We start from the raw sequence: 23,541 nt of genomic DNA, 5'->3' as shown, positions 1-23,541 counted from the left end.
GAAATGCAGTTATCAGTTTGCACACAGCAAGGTCCCACTGAAAGAAATGAAATAAATGGCCAAAATCATCTTTTTATTTTCTTGTCATTTGAAGGATAAGTATTGGCCAGACACTGGAGGAACTCCCCATTTCTCCTTTCAGTACCTATTATCTCCACCCAAGACAGCAAATAGGTCCTCACTTCAGTGAAAAGCAGCATCTGTGACAGTGCAGTACTCCTCCCTAGGGCCTGGGGATTACATCAGGGCCAAGTATTTCAGGCCTGGGACTCTAGGAGCCACAGTGCTCAGACCCAGGCTAGAAACAGCACCAGGGTCAGTGATTTCTGTCCCTGCTGCTCCCTCAATATTGCACTGAAGTGGATTAATAGTTCAAGTTTCTGTAGTGGATTTGAACCGACAATGATCTAACTCAAGGGAGAGAAATGTAATTCAGACATGGCTTTCAGCAGATTTTGCTCTGGGCATTCCCATAACAAAGTCTTCTCTTATATGAAAAAGTAGCTGGATGTAGTGGGGGAAAGAGTGTTTACATCTTCTACTGGTTCCCCAACTGGATATTAACTCGTATTTAGAACCACATCTCACCCCTTTCAGATAGTTAAAACCAGCAGAGGAAAAAAATATCAGAGAAACTTAAGGAATCAAAATCCGATTAATCTTCAGGACCTTGTGGCCTACGTCTTAGGATTCTAAAATTTAAAAAAGCAGCAGAGATGGTGATGCACTTGCAGTAATTTTCAAAAATTCTCTAGATTCTAGAACTTTCCTAGTGGATTGGAATTTAGGAAATGCAGTACTGCTTTTCAAGGAAGGAGAGAGAGACAAAACCAGGAATGACAGGCCTGTTCACACAACATCAGTCATCGTGGAAAGTACTGACATTTTTATCAGCAAAGTCTTAACACTGCACCAAGAAAATTATACAAAGTAAATGTGGTTTTATTGAAAAGGAGATTGTGTTTGATGAATTTATTTTGAGGATTTAACTAGAAGGGCGGATAAAAGGGGTACAGTAGATGTAGTATAATTGCATTTCCAAAAGTCACTTTATAAGGTGCCACGCAAATGATTAATTGGTCAAATAATGGCTCATGGAGCTGAGGTGATATGTTAGCATAAATAGTGGACTGGGTAATGAACGTGAAGCAGAGAGTAAGGCTATGCTGAGTACAATACTGCAGGAATCAGCACTGGAACTTCACCTGTTGAGAATGTATATTCATGCCTTTAACATAAAGGCAGAAAGTGATGCATCAACATTTGCTGACGATACAAAGTTGGCTGTAGAAATCAGAGATAGGAGATAGCAAGAACTGCAGATGCTGGACTCAGAGTCAATACCCTGTGGAGCTGGAGGAACTGATGAAGAGTCCTAACCCGAAATGTCGACTTTCCTGCTCCTCTAATGCTGTCTGACCTGCTGTGTTCCTCCAGCTCCACACTGTGTTGACTTGTAGAAATCAGAGTTGTGACCACCCCACGGGTTGCAAAGAAATGAAGTGACAGGGGACCAAGCTGATAGATGGAGTATAATGTGGAGAATTGTGTGGCTATTCACTTTGGTCATACTAATAAAAATCCAGAATAACTTCTAAAAGACGCAAATTTTTAATCATTGCTGTGCTGTTCTTGTGCATTCTCATACGAAGAATACAGGAAGTTAATTCCTGCACAACAAGTGATTAGGATGACAAAAGGCATGTTGGCCTCTATTGCGAGATGATTGGAGTATGAGAATGAAGAGCTCTTGGTATAATTCTACACTGTATTGAGACCACACCTGGAGTACTGTGTGCAATTTTGATCTCCATTTTTAAAAAAGCAGACACTTGTTATTGGACACAGTATAATGAAGGTTCACTGGTTTGGTTCCTGGGTAGTGGAAGTTGACCTATGATGAGAAACTGAATAATTTGGGTCTATATTCCCTGTAGTTTGGAAGAATGAGAGGCGAGCTCATTGAAATGTACAAGATTTTGAAGTAACTTGACAGGTTGGACGGTGAGAGGTTGTTCCTGCTGGTGGAGGATACAGTGGCACTGTCTCAGGATAAGGAGTCAACCAATTAGACTGAGACGAGAGAAATCTCTTCACTCAGAGGGTTGTGAATCTTTGGAATTGTCTGCCCTGGGTGGCGGAGGTGGTGGATGGTTTGGTTTGGTTAGCTCAGGTGCAGAATAAAGCTAGCAGTGTGGCTTCAATCCCTGTCCCAAATGCAATAGTTCATGAAATCCTGCCTCCTCACCTTACCTCATCGCTTGTGGAGTTGTCACCTTCAAGATATACATAACCAATTATCTTTCTCTAACAGAGAGGAATGTCTATGATCCTTTGTGGACTATGGCTCCTTACTTACCCCAGAGAGTTTGGATGTTCTATTGTTCAAGATATTTAAGACTAAGATTGAGCAATTTTTAATCTCACGGGCAATCAAGGGGTATGGAGTGATGGCAGGAAAGTGAAACTGAGGCAGAAATCAGAGCTGATCATACTGAACGGTGGAGCTGGCTCAATGCTCAACTCCTGCTGCTGTCTCTCATGTTCATGCCTTTCCCAGGACATGATCTAGTTTGCTGTATGTTGACTCGTCTTTTAATAGTAAGATGTAGTTTTGTGGCTATGACCCTCTGAAAGATTTCTAATTGTACCAATGCCATCCAAGCAGCGACAAAGGGAAAGAGTAAGCAATGCAGGAGCAAGCCAGTCGAGTGGTCCTCACACTAAAAACAAAAAATGCTGGTAATCACAGCGGGTCAGGCAGCATCCGTGGAGAGAGAGCAAGCTAATTTTTTTGAGTCTGGATGACTCTTCATCAGAGCAGAAAGTGGTCCTCATACACATCCACCAGGAAACATAAGGTGACACAGCAGGAGCTACAGGTTTCTTGACTATTCTCTACCCAGGATGAAAAATGAACTAGTGTGAAAATCATTAGTGTGAAAAAGCTTTCAATAAATCACAAAAATTATTTAATGGAACAACTGAGTGATTTTGACCCAGTTTCAGTCAGTACCCTCTCTTAGAAACAGACAGGGGGTGAAATAAAGACTAAATCAGAAAACTTACCTGGGGAGATGGTTTTGTAGAGGTGTCACTGGGCTAGTGATCCACAGGCCTGGGCTACTAGTCTGGGACCTGAGTTCATGGCCCACCTGAACAGCTGGTGGAATGTAGATTCATTTAACAAATCAGCAAGATAAAATTAATCTCAATAATTGGAACCAGGACAACTATCGCTGATTGTTGTTAAAAATGAAGCTGGTTCCTTAATACTCTTCAGGGATGGAAATCTGTCGTCTTGCAGTAACTCCAGATCCATAGCAATAGGTTGTCTCTTAACTGCTCACTGAAATGCCCTAAGAAACCACTCTATTCCAGGGCAATTAGGGACGGGCCACAGCTATTGGCCTTTCTGTCGACTCCCACATCCCATGAATAAATAAAAAACTTGGGTTAATTTACTTGGAAATACATTTTACTGTTTCACTGATGTATTTTTGTGTTCATCAAATGTGAGAGGGGCATTGAAGGGGTTAACCTGTATCTATTTATCTGTTTTAGGAATGGAGAGTGCGATCACACTGTGGCAGTTCCTGCTGCAGTTACTGCTTGATCAAAAACATGAGCATCTGATCTGCTGGACGTCCAATGATGGGGAATTCAAACTCCTTAAGGCAGAAGAGGTTGCTAAACTCTGGGGACTAAGGAAAAACAAAACCAACATGAACTATGATAAACTGAGCCGAGCCCTTCGATATTATTATGATAAGGTACTTACTGTATTGTGAACAGAAGAATATGAATCCAATTTGTTCTGACATACAAACTGGAACTGTGAGCTGGATTAGTTTAAAACCAAATAGATTTCAGAAAGTAATGTAAATAAGAAGGTGTGTTGAAAATAGGCTACAGTACAGTGGGAGTGGGGTACAGCATACTGGGCATGGAGTACAGCATGTTGAGAATGGGGCTAGAATGTATTGGGAAAGAGGTGCAGTATTTTGTGAATGTGGATGCAGTATATTGGGAACATTGCATTTGCTTTGAAGATTGGGTGCTTTTCGGAAAGGGGTGAGGTATTTTGAAGACAGGGTACAGTATATTGGGAATGGGAGTACAGTGTCTTTCTGATGGCTGTATTTATATGCACTGTATCGGTAAAACATTTAATTGATTGGGGATCTGTTGGTATGGGATATAGGCTTGTTTCTGTGCGTGTCAATGGGAATCGGATTCAGCCCCAATGCTCTAGCTATTGAGATCCCAATCCCAGTCTCCTGATGTGATTACTCCACACAAGAAAGGAGGGATTAAATCAATGCGGGAATTTTTTCATGCGGGAGTTTTATGCATTTACATTTGATCCTGACTTTGTGAGATTGGGTGCAGATTAGCAACATATCTTGCCACTGTGTCAGGAAACCCTAAAAATGGAGAGGAGGAAACATCTTTAAGGTGGCGTCTGAGCTCCAGAGGAAAGGAGAATTTGATGGTTTCCTGGTATATAACTGAGATATTTCCTCACAACTAAGGAATGCAGAAATGTAAGAAATAGGAGCTGGAGTAGCCCTTTCAGCCTGTTGAACATTGTCCTATTCAAAAAGATCCTGCTTAGGTTGCACATGAACAACCCCTTTGCACCTAATGGCCTTATCCTAAATTCTTTGAGTGTCCAAGTATTGGTTGGTCTCTGTCTCAAATATAGTCAGGACTGAACCCCCTGGGGTTGAGAATTCCAAAGGTTCACAGCTCTTTGGCTGAAGAAATCCATTCTCAGCTCAGTCCTAAATGATCAACCCCTTATCCCATGTTCTAGATACCCCTGTCAAAGAAAATCTCTCAGTATCTGCCCTGTCAAACCCATTGAGTTTTGTTTCTGTGAGATTTGCTGCCCCCTGCTGTCTGCAATCATTATGTCACTGGCTGAAGGTAACACTACACACGAGCTGAGGTGAGTGCATTCAGTATTTATTTTATAATGGCTAGTTACATACAGCCTGCAAATCTGCAGATGAACAGAAATCTTTCTTCAGCTGAAATTCTTTCTCTGTTCAAATATCAAAATTGCCTGTTGTAATGTGCTGCCAAAGATGTTTAATATTGAGGCAGTAATGAAGGCAGCTTTTTCTCAGAACTGTGTGAAAGCTAAAACAAAATTGTTGATGATGTAATCTGTTCACAACTATACTTCTGATTCTCTTTCAATCATTTACAGTTTGAGGTAACCTGAAAACTAACAAACTGAGGGAAAATTCTCAGCAGCAGGATTCGACTTTTGTTCTACAGGCACTGTAAAATTAATTTTAAAATAGTAAGCCACCCTAAATGTTGAATGGTGTTGGTTTATTCATTTATGGAATGAGGGCATTTTTGGCTAGGCCAGCATTTATTGTCCATCTCAGATTGTCCAGAGGGCAGTTAACTGTTAACCATATTGGATCTGGAGTCACATATAGACCAGACCAGGTAAGGACAGTAGTTACCTTCCCAAAAGGATATTAGTGAAACAGATGGATTTTTTCCAACAATTGACAATGGTTTCATGGTTATCATTGGATTCTTAATTCCAGATTTTTATTGAATTCAAATTCTACTATCTGCCATGGCAGGATTCGAACACAGGTCCCCCAGAATATTCTGCTCTGAAGAAGGGTCACTGGATTCAAATCGATAATTCTACATTCTTACCACAGATACTGCCAGACCTGCTGAACTTCTCCAGCACTTTCTGCTTTTATCCCCAGACCTTTGCTTGGGTTGCTGGATTAATAGTCTGGTGATAATACAACAAGGCTATCACCTCCCCTCTGTGGTGCTGCAGATTAGCTCTGGTTCCAGTGTTTGAACTCAACTGCAGATTACTAAAGGTGTTCTTTAGGTGCTTGCTGGTTGGATCATTGTCTGCATTGGTTTTGACCCTGTCTGCTATCACTGGCAATCATTGACAGTCTACATTCTGACTCTTTGTGGGAAAAGGAAGAAATAAGCTGGTGCAGTTGGAACCCTCCCAGTGAGTAAGGTTTGTAATTTGTTGCACTGGAGTTTTAATTTTCTTTGACTGTACCGAACCTTACCTGGGAATGTGTGATGCAGCCATTACTCCTCAATGCCACAATGCGACTCCCCTGCCCTTCCATTTGGGAATCTGAAAGTACGTTTGCAGCTTTATCCATTAACAAGTTATGGACATCATTCATAAGGGAGCAATATTGGCCATGACTCAAATTCCTTGTAGAGATCTACAGCACAGAAAAAGGTCCTTCGGCCCGTCATGTCTGAAAAAGTCATAAACAACCATGTAACTATTCTAACCTCATTTCCCAGCACTTGGCCCATAGCCTTGTATGCCTTGGCATTGCAAGTGCACATCTGAATACTTCCTCAGTGTTATGAGGGTTTCTTCCTCCATCACCCTTACAGGCAGTGAGTTACAGATTCTCACCACCCTCTGGATGAAAAGGTTTTTCCTCATATCTCCTCTCCCCCTTACCTTAAATCTTTGCCCTCTGACCATTGATCCCATCTGCAAGGGGAAAAGTTTCTTCCTGTGTACCCTATCTATGCCCCTCCTAATTTTATACAGCTCAATTACAAACTATCTCAATCCCCTCTGCTCTAAGGAAAACAACCCCAGTCTGCCCAATTTCTCTTCATAACTGAAACTCTACAGCCTAGGCAGCATCTTTGTAAATCCCCGCTGCAGCCTCTCCAGTGCTACCACATCGCTCCTAAAATGTGGATGCCAGAACCACACACAATAGTGGCACCGTAGGCCATTTCAGAGGGTAGTTCAGAGTCAACCACATTGCTGTGGGTTTGGAGTCGCATGTAAGGTAAGGAAGGCAGATTTTATTTTTGATTCAGTTTCTGGGTGGCTAGTTTCATATAACTCTTTCAAATCCAAATCTATTTGTTGCATTACCATTAAAGCAGATGGGCTAAACATACCAGCTTCATAGAAAGATAGGTACAGGATTCGGCCATTCGGCCCTTCGAGCCTGCTCTGCCATTCAATCATCCAACTCAATACCCTGTCCCCACTTTCTCCTCATACACCTTAATCTCTTTAGGCCTAGGACCTATCTCTAACTCCTTCCTGAAAATATTCAGTGTTTTGCTTTCAAATTCTTTCTGTGAGAGAGAATTCTCTGGGAGAAAAGATTCCTCCTCATCTCAGTCCAAAATGGCCTCCCCTGTATCCTTAACCTGTTTTTGGTCATTGGGAACATCCTTCCTGGGTTTACCCTGAATAGTCCTATTGGAATTTTATAGATTTATATCAGAGCCCCCCTCATTCTTCTTAATTCCAGTGAATATAGTCAAAAACTGAACCAATCTGTTTTCATTCATCAGTCCTGCCATCCCAGGAATCAGTCTGGTAAACCTTTGTTGCATTCCCTTCATAGCGAGAACAGCCTTCCTCAGATAAGGAGACCAAAACTGCACACAATACTCCAGGTATGGTCTCACCAAGACTCTGTACAATTGCAACAAGATATTCCTGCTCCTGTACTTGAATTCTCTCATCATTGAAAGCCATCATATCCTTTGCCTTCTTCACCGCCTCCCGCACTGCTCGCTTAATTTCAACAACTGGTATATAAGGACATCCAGGTCTTGTTTCATCGCTCACCCTTTCCCAATCTATTGTCATTCAGATAATAATCTGCCTCCTGTTTTTCAACCAAAGTGGTCCCTATGGTACTCCACTACTTACAGGTTGCCATCCTGACAGTGATCTCAACTCTGTTTTCTGTTGATTTCTGATGGAGAGTCACTGTTCTTGAAACATTACCTGTGCTTTCTCCCCACGGGTGCTGCCAGACCTGCTGAGTTTCACCAGTAATTTCTGTTTATTCCTCTATCCATGCTAATGTACAAACTCCAACACCATGGACTCGTATCTCATTAAGTAGCCTAATGTAGCCTTATTCAAAGCCTCCTCAAACCCAAATCTATCACATGCAGTGTGTTCCCTTTATCTATCCTTTTGCTACCTCTTCAAAGAATTCTAATAAATTGTCAGGCATGAATTCCTCTTCATGAAGCCTTGCTGTGCTATTACATCCTATCCCATATTATATACTCTAACACTTTCCCAATAACAAACGTTAAACTCAACTGGCCTTTAGTTACTGAATTTTTTGTCTCCTTTGCTTTTTAAATAAAGGTGTTTTTTTTTCAGTCCTCTGCGACTTTTCCAGAATCTAATGGTTTTTGGAAAGTTACTACCAGTGCATCCATTATCTTAGTAGCTATTTCTTCCAATATCCAAGGATGAAACCATATCAGATTTTAGCCCCATTAGTTTCCCTAGCAATTTTTCCCTGGTGATAGTTATTGTATTTAGAGTGATTGAGTCATACAGCATGGAAACAGGCTGTTTGATCCAACTTGTCTGTGCCGACCAGATTTACTAAACTGAACTAGAAGTCTAAGAGAAGGTTGCATTCAGCTCCAGATGGTATTGGCCAACTGGGAGTCCAGACAGTGGGCAATAACCTTGAGGGACCCTTGTACCTATATCAATCATTGCAAACAACGTGGTTTGCAGTATTCCTCTTGGGGAATTAAGGTAGCCTTTCTAAATCCGTTAGAGTAAAACCAAAACTTCCCAATCCAGAAAGTACTAAGTAGTTTTTGAAATTATGTCTTAGGTACTGTTTGAGATATAAATACTGACTTGGGCACAAGGACAATATGCTGTTTGTTTTGTAAATTGTGCTGCACATACACCTCAGAGGACAGAAAGGCATTTGGATAACATATTATCCAAAAGATGTTACCTCTGATGGTGCATCTCTCTTAACAGTGCACTCAAATGTCAGCTTAGGCTACGTGATCAAATCTCTATATTAGGGTGTGAAAGCATGAATGATGGGATAGGACAGCAGCTTAAAACAAATTATTACTTTAAAAAGGCTATATTAATACAAAATGTCAGAGTATTAGAAAATTAAATTCTGACACCAAGCCACTTGAAGTGTTATTAGGTCAGATGACCAAAGATTTGGTTTAAGGAGTGCCTTAAAAGATAAAGAGAAAATTCCAGAGCAATTTCCTCTCATCTTCTTGCTCCTTGAATATTTAGTCATTTTGGAATGTTATTAGTATTTTCTAATGTGAAGACTGATGCAAAGTATTTATTCAACTCCTCTGCCATTTCCTCTTTCCTCATTATTATTTCCCTAGCCTCATTCTCAAAGGGGCCTGTTGTTCATTTTGGCCTCTCTCTTGCTTTTTATATATTTGTTTCTTTGCTGTGAGTCATGAACTATTTTCTTAAATGTCTGAAATGTTTTTCTCAACCATCTTTGCTACAAAATTCCTTTCCTAGTCCACTCCTACCAGCTCTGCACTCATTCCTTTTTAATTACCCTTAGCACATTTCATTCTGACCAAGTTCTTCCCTCTCAAACTGAATACTAAATTCAATAATGTTACGGTCACTATTTCTCAGGGGGTCTTCTACTCTGATATCATTTATGAAACCTGCCTCATTATGCATTATCTAATCCCTGGTTGGATCGACAACATATTGTTTGAGGAAATAGTCCTGAATACACTCTATGACTTCTTCCTCTGCTAATTTGACTTTCCCCAATGTACACACAGATTAAAGTCACCCATGATTAATGTACTTTGTAAATTGACCTCATTATCTTCAGATTTATTCTCTATCCCACCATATAGCTACTGTTAGGGGGCGTATAGACGACTCCTACCAGTGTCTTTCTCCACCCACATAGATTCCACATCTTCTAATCCAAGATCATTTTTTGCGATCATAATTATTCCACCTGAACTGTCAATAATACCCCACCAACATTTCCTTCCTATCTGTCCTTTTGATAAGTTACATACCCATGAATATTTTGTTCCCAGTTTTGATCTCCTTGTAATCATGTTCTCTGTAATGGCTATAAGATCATACCCATTAGCCTAAATTTGTACCTTTAATTCATTTATTTTGTTCTGAATATTGCGTGCATTCAAGGCAAGAGCTGTTAATTTTGCATTTTTAATACCTTTCCCCTTTAATCCTATTTACTGATGTTTTTATTTCTACATTTGTACACTCTGTCCCTTCCTGTATCACTCCGGGTATCGTTATACAAATAGGTGCCCTGCTATCTCCCTTTTGCTTTGTAAGCCTAGATTTCTCCCCAATCCCCCCAATCCTCTGACTGATTAGTCTAAAACCTTCTTCACAGCCCTAGTTACTGATTCACCAGGATGCTTTTTTCTGATGAGCACTTGAAATGTCATAATGTTCAAGGCTATGAGCCAAGTGCTGGAAAGTCAGATTAGTGTAGATCGATTCTGTGGACCTGTTCTATATTCTTCCACCTTCCTACATTTTGAGGAGGGTCTCAAGTTCATATTTTTGGTCAGATCTAATGGGCCGAAGAGCCTTTTCTGTATTGCCTGACTCCATGACTGGTCCTAGCAAGGATTAGGTGAATAAGGTTCTTGCAAAGATTTATAGCTCAGGTTGTGGATGAGGTTGTTGGCTTGCTCGCTGAGCTGCTGGGTATAGTTCAGAAATTTCATCACCATGCTAGGTAACCTGACAGCTAGTTTCCTTCCTGTCTGGCTGATGTAATACTTTTGGCAGTCCTTGCAAGGTATTTTGTACACTACACTGCATATTGTGGGTATAGAGTCTTTGGTCCTTGTGAGTGTTTGTCGTAGTGTGGCTGTGGGTTTGTGTGCCACCATAATTCCTAGCGGTTGTAGGAGTCTCATTGTCAGTTCCAATATGTTCTTGACATACGGTAGTGTGGCCAGTGTGTTGGGACGTATTGTGTCCTCTTGGTGCTGTCTATCTGGTAGGCGTCTGCAGATGAAGTTGATGGGGTGTCCATTGATAGCGAAGACCTTTGTATGGGTGCTCTTCTTTCTTCTTGCAAAGTTCAGGTGTGTTGCAATGGGTTGCAGCCCATTTGAATAGTGTCCTCACACAGCTTTGTTTGTGGACGTTGGGGTGATTGCTGTGGAAATTGAGGATTTGGTCAGTGTGGGTTGCCTTCCTATATACTGTTGTTTGGAACTCATTCGTTTTACCCTGACATCTATGAATGGAAGTTGATTGTTATTTTCTTCTTCTCTTGTAAATTTGATCCTGATGAATACGTTGTTGATGAAGTGGTGTGTCTCTTCTAATTTAGTGCATTTAATGTCATCATTAGGATCAGGATACATGAACACCAGCTAGCAGAAAAGTGACATGACAAATCCCTCATTTCAGTGCATTCGGACAATGAAGGCCATCAATTTAACTGGGACGATGTGACCATCCTAGTTCAAGCCAACCATAGATACTCAGGAGAATTCCTAGAGGCCTGGTTTTCCACCCATATTGCAATTGATAAACATTTGAAATTAGACCCCTTACACAAACCCTTGCAAAAAAGAACCAGAAATGACACAAAACACCTCAACAGACCAGATCATATAAGTACTAAGCAGAGTAGAATAAAATTGCTTCATCAGAGGCCTCACTGATGATATCACCCAGCATGGTGCCGAAACATCTAAACTATAACCAGCCAGCTCAGCGAGCAAGTCAACAGCTTCAGGATTAAGTGAAGCCTAGCCCAGCAGAACAGCTCCCTTCTAGCCCAGGACTGGTGCCATTGCCCCACAAACTGAAACCCATTCTACCCACTCCAATGTTTGAGCCACGCATTAACCACTTTTCTTATTTACTCTGTGCCAGTTTGCCCATGGCTCAGGCAATAATCCAAAGATTATTATCTTGTGAGTTCTGATTTTTGATTTATCTCATAGTTGTTTAAAATCTTTCAGTTATCGATGGTCAACATTAACATCAATTTCACTCACAAGATACAAACATTGGTCATCTCACAGAATTGTTATAGTGATGAAGGAAGCCCCACTCAGCTAATCATGCCGGCTCTGTTATCTAGTACCAATCTCCTGCCTTTTCCCCATATCCTTGCATACCATTTCTATCTAAATATTTATCCAATATCGTCCTGAATGCCTCATATGAAACTGCCTCCCCCACATTTCTAGGCTGTGCATTCCAGACCCTAACTGCTCGCTGGGTGATATTGCCTTTTCTCATGATACTCTTGCTTCTTTTGCATGTCACTTTAAATTCATGCCCTCTCATTGTTTTTCCTTTACATATGGAAACAGTTTCTCCCTATTTACTCTTTCCACTTGCTCATGATTTTGAAAACTTTTATCAAATCTCTTCTCAGCCTTCCTGTCTTCCTCTTCCTGTTGTCAGTTTGGAGGAATCACTTGCAATTTTCTGATGTCAAAGTGTCCCCTTTCCTATTCCATAGACCCGTTCTATATTCTTCCACCTCCCTCACTTTCAGGAAGTTCTCTAATTCTTAGTGTCTCTTTTGTGTGATTTCACAAGCTAGACCCAAGCAGTTGATTCTTCATATTTGAATTTGATGGAACAAGGTCTCACTCTGCACAATTCTAGAGAAAAATCTGGGAGTAATGCCCATTTTACATACAAACTCCTCTCTGTTAGAATTCTCTCTACTTCTGCAATCAACAGGCCAAGTCTGTCCAGTGAGAAAGGAAGCAGACCTTCGCCAACCTAAGCTTCTGCAAATGAGTATTTTTTTTTAAATCATTCACAGGATGAGGTGTTACTGGCTAGGCAGCATTTATTGCCCATCCCTAATTGCCCAGAGGGCAATTAAGAGTCAACCACATTGCTGTGCGTCTGGAGTCACATGTAGGCCTGACCAGGTAAGGATGGCAGTTTCCTTCCCTAAAGGACATTAGTGAAACAGAGGGGTTTTCGCTTTTCCCCAACAATCCCCGACAATGGATTCATGGTCATCATCAGACTCTTAAATCCAGATACTTATTGAATTCAACTACCACGGCAGGATCTGAACCCAGGTTACCTGGGTCTTTGGATTAACAGTCTGGCGATACCACAAAGCCATTGCCTCCCCTTAAGTGGTGAGTTGATGACTTGCAGCATTGCTTGAGACCAGTATTGGGCAGTTTCGCTGGAGGAAACAATGGAGGGGGGGATGTGTTCGTGTAGTGGTAATGTCACTGGACTAATAACCCAGAACCCCAGGGTAATGTCCTGGAGACACAGATTCAAATCACACCACACCAGCTGGAGAAGTTTGAATTCAATTAAATCTGGAATTAAAAGTTGGCAACCAGTTGTTGTAAGGATCCACTTAGTTCACTAATGGAACAGGAGTTGCCAGTCTGCCCTACATGTGACTCTAGACCCACAGCAATGCGATTGACTCCTAACTATCATCTGAAATGGCTGAGTAAGCCACTCAGTTTAAAGGTAATGACAGATGGACAATAAATGCTGGGCCCAGCCAGTGACATCCACTTCCCACAAAAGAAGAAATAAACCCTTTTTTCTCCTTTGATGCAGACATCCTGAAAGTCCATGTCCTTCCTTTAGGCACAGTATTTTAACTATTCGAATTGGGTCTTTTAAAATATCCATTCCCGGGGTCAGTGGCAAGGCAGGAAATTCTTGGTCATCCTCTAGTTGCCCTGAATTTGATGTTGAGTAGACATTGTAACCTAGTGAATGAGTGCGGTAATATGTTTGCTGTTGCAGATGATGCAAGGATTGATGTAATTGTGCCTCCTGAAATCACAATTCAGCCAATTGCCAAATTTACACTGATTTGTCTTAGACTTGGAATTGATGTGTGATGGAACAAAATTAAAGTTCCAATAAACGTACTGTTGAGATGTTGCGGTCACTGAGTTTGATGTCCCTCGGGTCAGCAGCTGAACTCTTGGACCAGGGACAGAAAGATGCCATTTTGGTCGCATTGACCAATTTTGGGAAAACTGGTGGGATTTCAGCTCACTGAAGAGCAGCAAAGGCAGCATAGATGATGGCTGTGGCAAACTTGGCACTTGGTCTCCTGGGTGGCAGATTGTGAAATTCTCCAGATGTTGCCAGCAGCTCTGTGAAAGGTGATGGTATTGTTGAGTTTCAAGGCTATGCTAAATCTGGACAGAAATTCTTCTTCCAGGAGTCTACAGATGTTTGCACCAACCAGCCACAGAGAACAGAGGCTCCCTCGTGTCCAGGAAATTGATCTGCTCTTTGTCTGTGGGAATATGTTCTCCTTCAAACTGGAGCTTTATGTCCACATCCTCTGCCCTGTCAACTGGAATGTAGTTGGTGAGGACACTGTAGCTCCTTGGGTTGTTGATGCTTCTGTTCCTTGTTAGAGGTCTAAAATGGAGCTGCATTAGCTCTCCAGTGCTCCCATGCTGCAGGGAATGCTTACAGTGAGGAAGATCAAATCAGTTTAATAACTATCAAAGGTAACAAAAAGGATCCTTTCTCCCTCCCCCTCAAGAAGCCTTGGAAATCACTTCCAAAGCAATGAAGCCACACTCTCAGAACACATCCTGCAAGTAAAATCCTGTCACTCAGCACAGAAGCACCTCTAAGCTGAGAGGATTTAATGGTTTTCCAGTTTGTTAGTTTCATATTTTTGTCAATTCACTGTCTTCTCACATGGTTTGATCTGGTGAATTTCAGACAGCCCAGGAAACCCCTCCTGGTCACTAAAGCCAGAATGCAGGGTGAAAGCAGTAGTCAGTACTTGAATGTGAATCACAGACCTGCCTGTCTCAGAAGGGTTTATGGTGTGTGAATAAACGCAGGTGAGTTAGATGCAGAGTTTGGCACCAATGTTTTTTGGCCAATGTTAACATTTTGCCAATGCTAACCTGCTGTGCACATCAACCCCTCATGGACCCTGGTGGGTTAGAGCTCAGTCTATCCTCTCTGCACTGAGACAGAAGCACCATGGACCTCTTCCACTGGGAGTAGCATTAATTGTTCTTAGCAAGGCCGTGTTAACTGGACTCCACAGGGCTGTGGCTTTAATGTTCCAAGGTCAAGTCCCATTCCCAGGGCTTGAGCACAAAATTCCAATCTAAGTCCCAGTGCAGCATGGAGGGAGCGATGCACTGTTAGAGATGCTGTCTTTCAGTTCCATCGTTAGACTAAAGCTCCATTTGCTTGCTCGTTGAATGTAAAAGATCCGTGGATTAGGAAAGTTAGCATAGAGCATAGAACATGTTACCATTCTAAACTAATCCCATCTGCCTGTATCCTTTATTGTCTGCCTGTTCATGTGTGTGTCTAAATGCTTCTTAAGCATTGCTAACATATATGCTTCTACCACCTCCCTTGACAACATGTTCCAGGCACCTGTCATGCTGAGTATAAAAAAACTTACCTCGCACATCTCCTTTAAACATTCTCCCTCTCGCCTTAAACATATGCCCCCTAGTATTTGATATTTCCACCCTATCCATACCCCTCATAATTTTAAATAGCTCTACCAGATCGCCCTTCAGCCTTCAACGCTCTAGCATAAACAGTCCGAATTTGTCCAACCTCTCCTTATAGCTAACACACGCCAATCCAAGCAACATCCTGGTAAACATCTTTTGCACCCCCTCCAAAGCCTCCATATCGTTCCTATAGTGTGATGACCAGCACTGGATACAATACTCCAAATGTGGTCTCACTAAAGTCTTATTCGGATGCAACATGACTTGCCAACTTTTATACTCAATGCCCTGACTGATGCAGGCAAGTATGCCCATATGCCTTCTTTACCACATTATCCAAATGTGTTGCCACTTTCAGGGAACCATTGACTTATACACCAAGATCCCCCTGTGCATCAATGCGCTAAGGATCCTGCCATTTGCTGTATATTTTCCTCTTGCATTTGACCTCCTAAAATGCATCAGGTCACACTTGTCTAGATTAAATTCCATCTGCCATTTCTCCGCCCAACTTTCCAAGTGATCTATATCCTGCTGTATCCTTTGACAACTTGCCTTACTATCCACAACTCCATCAATTTTCATGTTATTTGCAAACTTACTAATCAGATCACTTACATTTTCATCCAAGTCATTTATACACACACACACTATATATAACAAACACCAGAGATCCCAGGACTGATCCTTGTGAAACACCACTAGTCACATAAAACTACCCTCTGTCTTCTATGGCCAAGACAATTTTGTATCCAACTTACCAACTCATCGTGAATTCCATGTGACTTAATCTTCTGGACCAGTCTACCGTGAGGGCCCTTGTCAAATGCTTTAGTAAAGTCCCTGTAGACACCATCCACTGCCCAATCCTCATCAAACATCTTTGTCACTTCCTCAAAAATACTTAATTAAATTTGTGATACAAGACCTCTTGCACATAAACCCATGCTGAATATCCCTAATAAGATCATTCTTTTCCAAACGTGAGTTAATCCTGTCCCTAAGAATCTTGTCCAATAATTTCCCTACCACTGATGTAAGGCTCACTGGCCTATGAATCCCTGGATTATGCCTGTTGCCCTACTTATACAAAGGAACAACATTGACTGCCCTAAAGCCCTCATGAGTTTTCTACCAGAGTCAGGATGGATATACAAATGGCACAGTGCTCATGATCATTCCTCGCTGCACTGGGCAGGCTTTGATGCAGGCAGTATCTGTAAGTTACGATTATTAATAACTCCAAATCCTACTCTGTCTATAATGACAGGTGAGGTTCAGGTGACCAGTTAACATACTTCTTTCTTTGAGTGACCTAGAAATAGCTTTCAATGCAAAGTGGAACAAGCTGGTTTATAAAGTAGTTTTTCATTAGTTGTGGCTTCAGCCACCAGCAGGCAAAGGTCTTGTGTCCAGTATTAGGTGGCATAATTGTTTTAGTAACTAGATAAGTATCTGAGAATGTCTGCCTGAAAATCTCAAACATTCGTTTATGAATCTAACCTAAATTCTCTGGCAATTTGTGAATGTCTGTGTATTAGCTTTTGAGAATTACTCAATCTGCCCTCCATAGAAGGGGTAGGATTCACTTGCTGGTGGTGGGTCATACGTGGGACTGTATTCAGAGTAAATGTTTGCTGTTACATACACAGGCTCTCGCTATCCTTGGGCAGGAAACAGTACCAGAATGTGGGTGATGAGAACTTCTGGAAAACCCATGTGTATAGCTAGCGTAAATAGCCAAAAGTAGTGATTCCCCTGAAGCAGACCAAAGTGAAATGGAGTTTCTTTTTGATGAATATACAAAGCATAGTGCCCCAGGGTCAAAAACAGAAGTTATTGGAAAAGTTCAGCAGGTTTGGCATCGGTGGAGAGAAATCAGAGTTAACGTTTCGGGTCCAGTGACCCTTCCTCAGAACCCAGGGTCAATCTGTTTGTTGTATGGCTAATTCTTCTGTTTTGCATAGGTTTCTGTCAGATAAATAGAGTGCTGGCACCCTTTTTTTTTGATCACACATTACTGTTTAAATGTCACCAGTGCCCAGTGCATCATTTTTGCCAAGTCTGTTGGGAGACAGGTTTTGTGTCTTCCCATGAGAAATTTCCCTTTGAAAGTTAGTAATCTGGTTTTTTCACACAATTCCTACACTCCTCTGTCTTCTCCAATCCCAAATGGTGACTCTCCAGAACCTGTCAAGACGAGATAAATTACAACAATGTGAGGTTTGTTATTCACTCTAAGACTAACCAAAAGTTTACAAGTTGGTACACTCCCAATAGACTGGGTTAAAAAGATCACAGAAGGTGGATTAAAGCCAACCAATACAGAAAGAAGAGCTGAGAATTTCACTGGAATTTCTCCAGCTCCATCCGAAACCAGTTTTATCCATTTGTATCAAATTTCAGCTTATGTTACTTTGGTAGAGTGGGGACATCTCTGGAAACTCCTAGAGATTGGTTCTTCATCCATTGTCTTAAATACAACAGCCAATCAATGTGCCTGTCTGATTTGTTTCATTCCTGTAAAGTATATTACCACTTGTTAACTCAAATGTGGTTTGAATAGATCATACTGGTTCAAAATCTAATGACTTCTTTTTTTCCTTTCCCTCCACAGAATATTATTAAGAAGGTGATTGGACAGAAGTTTGTTTACAAATTTGTCTCATTTCCAGACATTTTAAAAATGGATCCTCACTCGCTGGAATCCAGTCGGGAAAACATTTTGCTCAGGGATAGTGACACTCCATCGATTTCAGAGAGCAGAGATCACCAGCAAATAACATTATCTAGTGGCAGAAGTCCCAGTCGCAATGATTATATCCACTCTGGATTATATACTTCTTTCACCATTAACTCTTTGCAGAATAGGTCTGACTTTTTCAAGTCAATCAAAATGGAAAAGCCAGAAGAGAAAATTGCAAGGAAACCTACCTCCGAGGAGGTCAGAACTGTTATAAGATTTGTAGCCAATAAAAGTGAAACACCAGTTACCATGCCCATCAGCTCTGTTCCATCCTCACATTCTCCATCCCCAGAAGCTGTGGTCGCGTCATCTTTCTTCACTGCTCTCACCTCTAAAACATCGCCTCCTTTATCATCACGTCATTCCCCTGTTGCTTCGTCGTCCTCAAATACCTCCTCCTCAACGGGGTACCAGAAGGCATGCATTATTGAACTTGATGCGTTCGATTCAGAACAGTCTGTTCAGCCCCTAAACCTCTCCTCAGGTTCGAAGGCCAAATCGCCTTGTCCGGCTGAGCAGAGACAAAGCCATCTTCCGAAAGCTAAGAAACCCAAAGGCCTGGAGATTCCAGCTCCTCCTTTAGTCATAACCAACACTGATGCCGGCTCAATCGCTCTCAACAGTCCAGCACTTCCTTCTGGATCCCTCACTCCTGCCTTCTTCACTGCACAGGTTAGTTTGTTCGGTTACATCTGGTTTGAAGTAGATGATGTTTTCAGCACTAAATCTGATCTTTACACATTAGCGTCTTAATATGTGTTGCATAATGATGTTAAATCACAGCAAGTGAATCAAAAACTTCTCAATTTCTACTCACTAGATTTTTAAAAAAAGTTGCATCTTCATAGTGGAATATGAATACAATATTCCACTTGGATTATGAATCAGGTTATTTTTAAAAAAATGTATTTGTTGTCTCTAACAGAATAAATACGAGCATTAAGGATTGGATCAATAATTTCTCACCCTCAGTGACAGTAGAAGTGCCCTCCAAGGTTCACCAGAGCACCATTTGATGCAGAGAGCAGTTTCCTTACATTCATCCCAAACTTCAGAAAACCTTTGCAAACTGCATCAGTCTAATTATTTTTGTATCTGACAGCTTGTAGACTCCAGGAGATAGATTACAAGCTTTACCCAGCTGATCACTTGCTTCGATTTAGTTTTGTAAATATCATATACTGTTTTTTTGTTCAACAGATTCAAATATTAATGTGTGTCAGTTGTAGCTCAGTGCGTAGCACTTTCAACAGATTCAGAAGCTTTCTTTTTGTCCAGAGACTTCAGCACATGCTCCAAGCTGTAATTTTAGTGCGATACTGAATGAGTTCTGCATTGTCTTTCAGGCTGGACTAGCTGCTCTCACAAATGGATGTAAAAGATCCCATTGTACAGTTTGAAACCTTTCCCCCTCCACATTATGGGATTGTAAATTTAGAGGAGACCGATTGAGCCTGTGCTGCTCTTTGCAAGAGCAGTTCAGCTAGTCCCACCGCCTCTCCTGATTGCATAGCCTTGCCGTTTACTCTCCCTTCAGTTATTAACACTGTATGAAAGCCACAACTAATTCAGACTTCAGCCCTCTGCACCGCAGTGCATTCCAGATCACAATTTCTTGAGTGGAAAAGAATTTTTCTGATCCCACCTCTGGTTGTCTTGCCAATCACTTTATATCAGAGTCCTCTAGTTCTTGTCTATTCCACCAACAGAAATAGTTTCTCATTCCCTACTCTGAACAGATCCCTTATTATTTTTAACATCGATATCTCCTTTTAACATTCTGTGTTCAAAGGACAGCAGCCCCAGTTACTGCAGTCTATCATTCCCTCTAAAGTTCTCTACCAGCACAATCATTCCATAATCTTTTACTTGCCCATGCTTTTCTAAAGTGAAGAGCCCTGATTGCACACGTAGTCCAGTTGAACTTAAACCAATGTTTAATAAAGATTCATGATAACTTCCTTGTTTTTCTACTGTATGCCTTTATTAGTAAAGCATAAGATGCTATAAGCTTCATTCACCGCTTTATGAATCTGCCCTGTTATCATCTACTCAGGTACATTGTGCACAATTAGGCCCAGGTTCCTCACCTCCTTTAGAATGATAATCTTTACTCTATTATAGATAACAAGGTGTAGAGCTGGATGAACACAGCAGGCCAAGCAGCAACAGAGGAGCAGGAAAGCTGACGTTTGTGGTCTGGACTCTTCTTCAGAAAAAAATGTTGTTTCTATTGTTTCTTTTCACTCTTCTTACCAAATGTATAAAACATATCACACTTCTGTACCTTGAATTACATCTTCCAGTTTTCTACTCCTTCTGACAACCTGTCTGTCCTGTTAAAGATTATCATTATCTTCCTCATTTCCCAATGCTTCTATGTTTTGTGCCATTTGAAAATTTTGAAATTGTATCCTGCACATGCAAATTTAAATCATTACTAAAAATCAGAAAATGTAGGGTTCCTAGTGCCAACCTTCAGCATCAAAAAAAAACCTACCTATCACTAGTATCTATAGAAGACTTTGGATTCCCTTTTATGTGAGCTGCCTGTCACTTCTCATATTCACTCTTTGCTTTTCTGATCTTTATCACCTTCACTTCCAAACTCTCCATACTCACCCTGGGTCTGACTTGTGGTATCAACCTAACATTTGGAGTACACTTACGTTTTCCGCTACACATTACTATCTGTCACTTAGGGAGCTCTAGTTTGATTTGCCCTATCTTTTCCCTTCTTGGGAATCTGCCTCACCAATACCTGAACTCTATCTCCTCCTTAAAGCAGTTTAAAATTTTCCTAGTTATGTATTTCAGTGCTGTTTGCAGGGCCTCCCTTTTATTATTTGGTGTGTTTCTCTACATTACGACAGCAACAATGCTTCAATGATACTTATTTAATTGAATATTTTCTTGAGTAGCTTGGGTTTGTGAAAGGCTCTATGCAAATACAAATGCTTTCTTTGTTCTTGGTTCCTTCAATAAATTATAATAAATATCATTTTTAAATGAACAGATAGAGAGCTCAGTTCCAAAATTGAACATGTAATAGAGGCCCAAGCTCATACAAATCACAGCTTCATTATTTGGTGCAAAGCTAAAGAATTTGTTCACTTACAATATCTGTTTGATGCAGATATCCATAATGGGGGCTGTGACTGGTACATTATTGTTAATATGATTAAAATACAAGAAAATTAATTATTTAATTTGGGTCCACTGAAAGAAAAAGGACAAGCTTTTCTTTGGCACCTTCCATGATTTCTGGATGCCTCAAAACATGTCGCAGCTAAATAAGAATTTTTCAACTGTGGTTACTATTGGAATATCATTGTCACAGTAGCCAATGTGTGCACAACAAGATCCCACAAACATTCGTCCTGCTCTCATCATGTCTGATCCTCTATCTCAAAGCTATATTCCGGCTTTCTCTCCATACCCCATGATGCCTTTAAATTTCTAGAAATTTATCTCTTTCTTGAATATATTCAGTGACTTGGCCTCCACAGCCTTTTGTGGCAGAGAATTCCACAGTTTCACGACCCTTTGAGTGAAGAATTGTCTCCTCATCTCAGCCAGAAATGGCCTATCCCGTATCCTGACACTATGTCCCCGGTTCTAAGCTGACCAACCAGGGAAACAAAGTGAGAATGGACCACAGGGTCTTCTACATTCACCTAAGAGAGTGGGTGGAGCTCTGAATTAAGATGTCACCCACAAAGCAGCTTCTAGCACGGTGTGGCACTCCCTCAGTATGGCACAGGAGTGTCAAGCTAGGTCTTTGTAAAGGATCATCGACTCCAAACCTTCAAGCTCCCTGATGAAAGTGCTGCCACTGCTGACAAGTTGACTTATTGATTAATCTAATTACATTTTCATTTTATCATTATAGACACCTAATGGCATTCTGTTGACTCCAAGCCCCTTACTCTCCAGTATTCATTTCTGGAGTACATTAAGTCCAGTGGCTCCCTTGAGTCCTGCTAGACTCCAGGGGCCTGGGTCTTTATTTCAGGTATGTGTGAATTGTTAAACATTACTATCAGGGCCATCTCCTCTGATGTTTCAATGAGCTAAGTCTACTATAAGCTTGATTGTGTTGCTAAATGTTCTTTTAAAACAGTTCTTGGGCAAGACGTTATGGTTCCTTTGGGGATGGGCTTGGAGGCGGACGGATTGAAGAAATGATGTGAGAAGGCATCAGAGTGGTGCTTGTTGTTTCCCACTGCCATTCTTTGGGCCAGTGGCAGCAGATGAGCTGACCGCCAGGAGGCACATTGGCTGATTCAAGGTTTCTTTGCAGCAGAGGGTTGATTGGGGAACTCTCCAGGGGGAATTACAAGGCCAACCCTCTGGTCTGTGGGCGTCAGGGCTGGAGGCCCCTCCTTTGATAGGCACTTCTGGCCTGGAGGAGCTGTAGTGATAACACCACCAGTACCTTTCACCCACCCTTTCCTGCACCAACTGTAGACCCTGTACCTCTCCACTCAGACAGTCCTGGTACCCCCAGGTATCCTTTGGCTGATACCCTCCCCACCATCAATACATCCTCATCTTCCAGGAGTAGCTACAGCTGACAGTGGCACTACCTGCCCTGTGACTTGGCAGAATCTCTGGAACATGCCGACCTACACAGGAGACACTGGCGCAGTGATAACAAGTAAAGAGGGTGGGGGAGTTGTGTTATTGATCAAGGAGAAGGTCACGGTTGTACTGAGTGAGGACATCCTGGAGGGCTAATCCAGTGAGGCCATATGGGTAGAACTCAGGAATAAGAAAGGTGTACTCACTATAATGGGGTTATGCCATAGGCCTCCCATTAGCCAGGGAGAGATGGAGGAACAGGTATGTAGGCAGATCATGGTTGTTTTAGTGGCTGCTTTTAACTTCCCCAGTGTTGACTGAGACTCTGTTTTGGGACTTAGGTGGGGCAGAATTTGTTAGGTACATCCGGGAGGGTTTCTTGAAACAATCTGTAGACAATCCAACTAGAGAAAGGGCCATATTAGATCTGGTATTGGGGAATGAACCCAGCCAGCTGATCAGTTTCAGTGGAGGAGCGTGTTGGGTACAGTGATCATAATTCTATAAGTATTAAGATAATTATGGAAAAGGGTAAGACTGGTTCTCGGATGAAAGTGATAAATTGGCGCAAGACTAATTACAACAGTATTAGGCAAGAACTGGAGGAATTAGATTGGGGTACGGCTTTTTGAGCGTAAATCAACATCTGATGTGGGAGTCTTTTAAAGACCAGTTGATCAGAGTTCAGGATCAGCATGTTCTTGTGAGGATAAAAGAAGATAAGAATGGCAAGATTTGGAAACCCTTGGATGACGAGATGTTGAAAGTTTAGTCTCAAGTTAAAAGAAGCATATGTAAGGTTTAGGAAACTGAAATCAAAAAAGGCCCTTGAGGAATATCAAGGAAGCAGCAAAGAACTTAAACAAGAAATTATGAAGATTAGAGGGTGCAATAAAAAG

General features: G+C 41.4%; 1 protein-coding gene across 1 annotated transcript in view; it reads left to right on the top strand.

Moving 5' to 3' along the window:
- Window positions 1-22,106, top strand: part of elk3 (ETS transcription factor ELK3) — a 56,200-nt gene extending 34,094 nt beyond the window's left edge. Inside the window, exons 2-4 of the mRNA XM_048610231.1 lie at window positions 3,565-3,773; window positions 17,930-18,730; window positions 21,951-22,106. Of these exons, the coding sequence (XP_048466188.1) occupies window positions 3,567-3,773; window positions 17,930-18,730; window positions 21,951-22,091 (1,149 nt within the window). The 5' untranslated portion in view covers window positions 3,565-3,566 and the 3' untranslated portion in view covers window positions 22,092-22,106. The remainder of the gene's footprint in view (window positions 1-3,564; window positions 3,774-17,929; window positions 18,731-21,950) is intronic.
- The last annotated feature ends 1,435 nt before the right edge of the window (window positions 22,107-23,541 follow it).

This window comes from Rhincodon typus, chromosome 22, assembly GCF_021869965.1.
Source record: "Rhincodon typus isolate 14 chromosome 22, sRhiTyp1.1, whole genome shotgun sequence".
Taxonomy (NCBI): domain Eukaryota; kingdom Metazoa; phylum Chordata; class Chondrichthyes; order Orectolobiformes; family Rhincodontidae; genus Rhincodon; species Rhincodon typus.
This window is presented reverse-complemented; position numbering and strand designations above follow the sequence as displayed.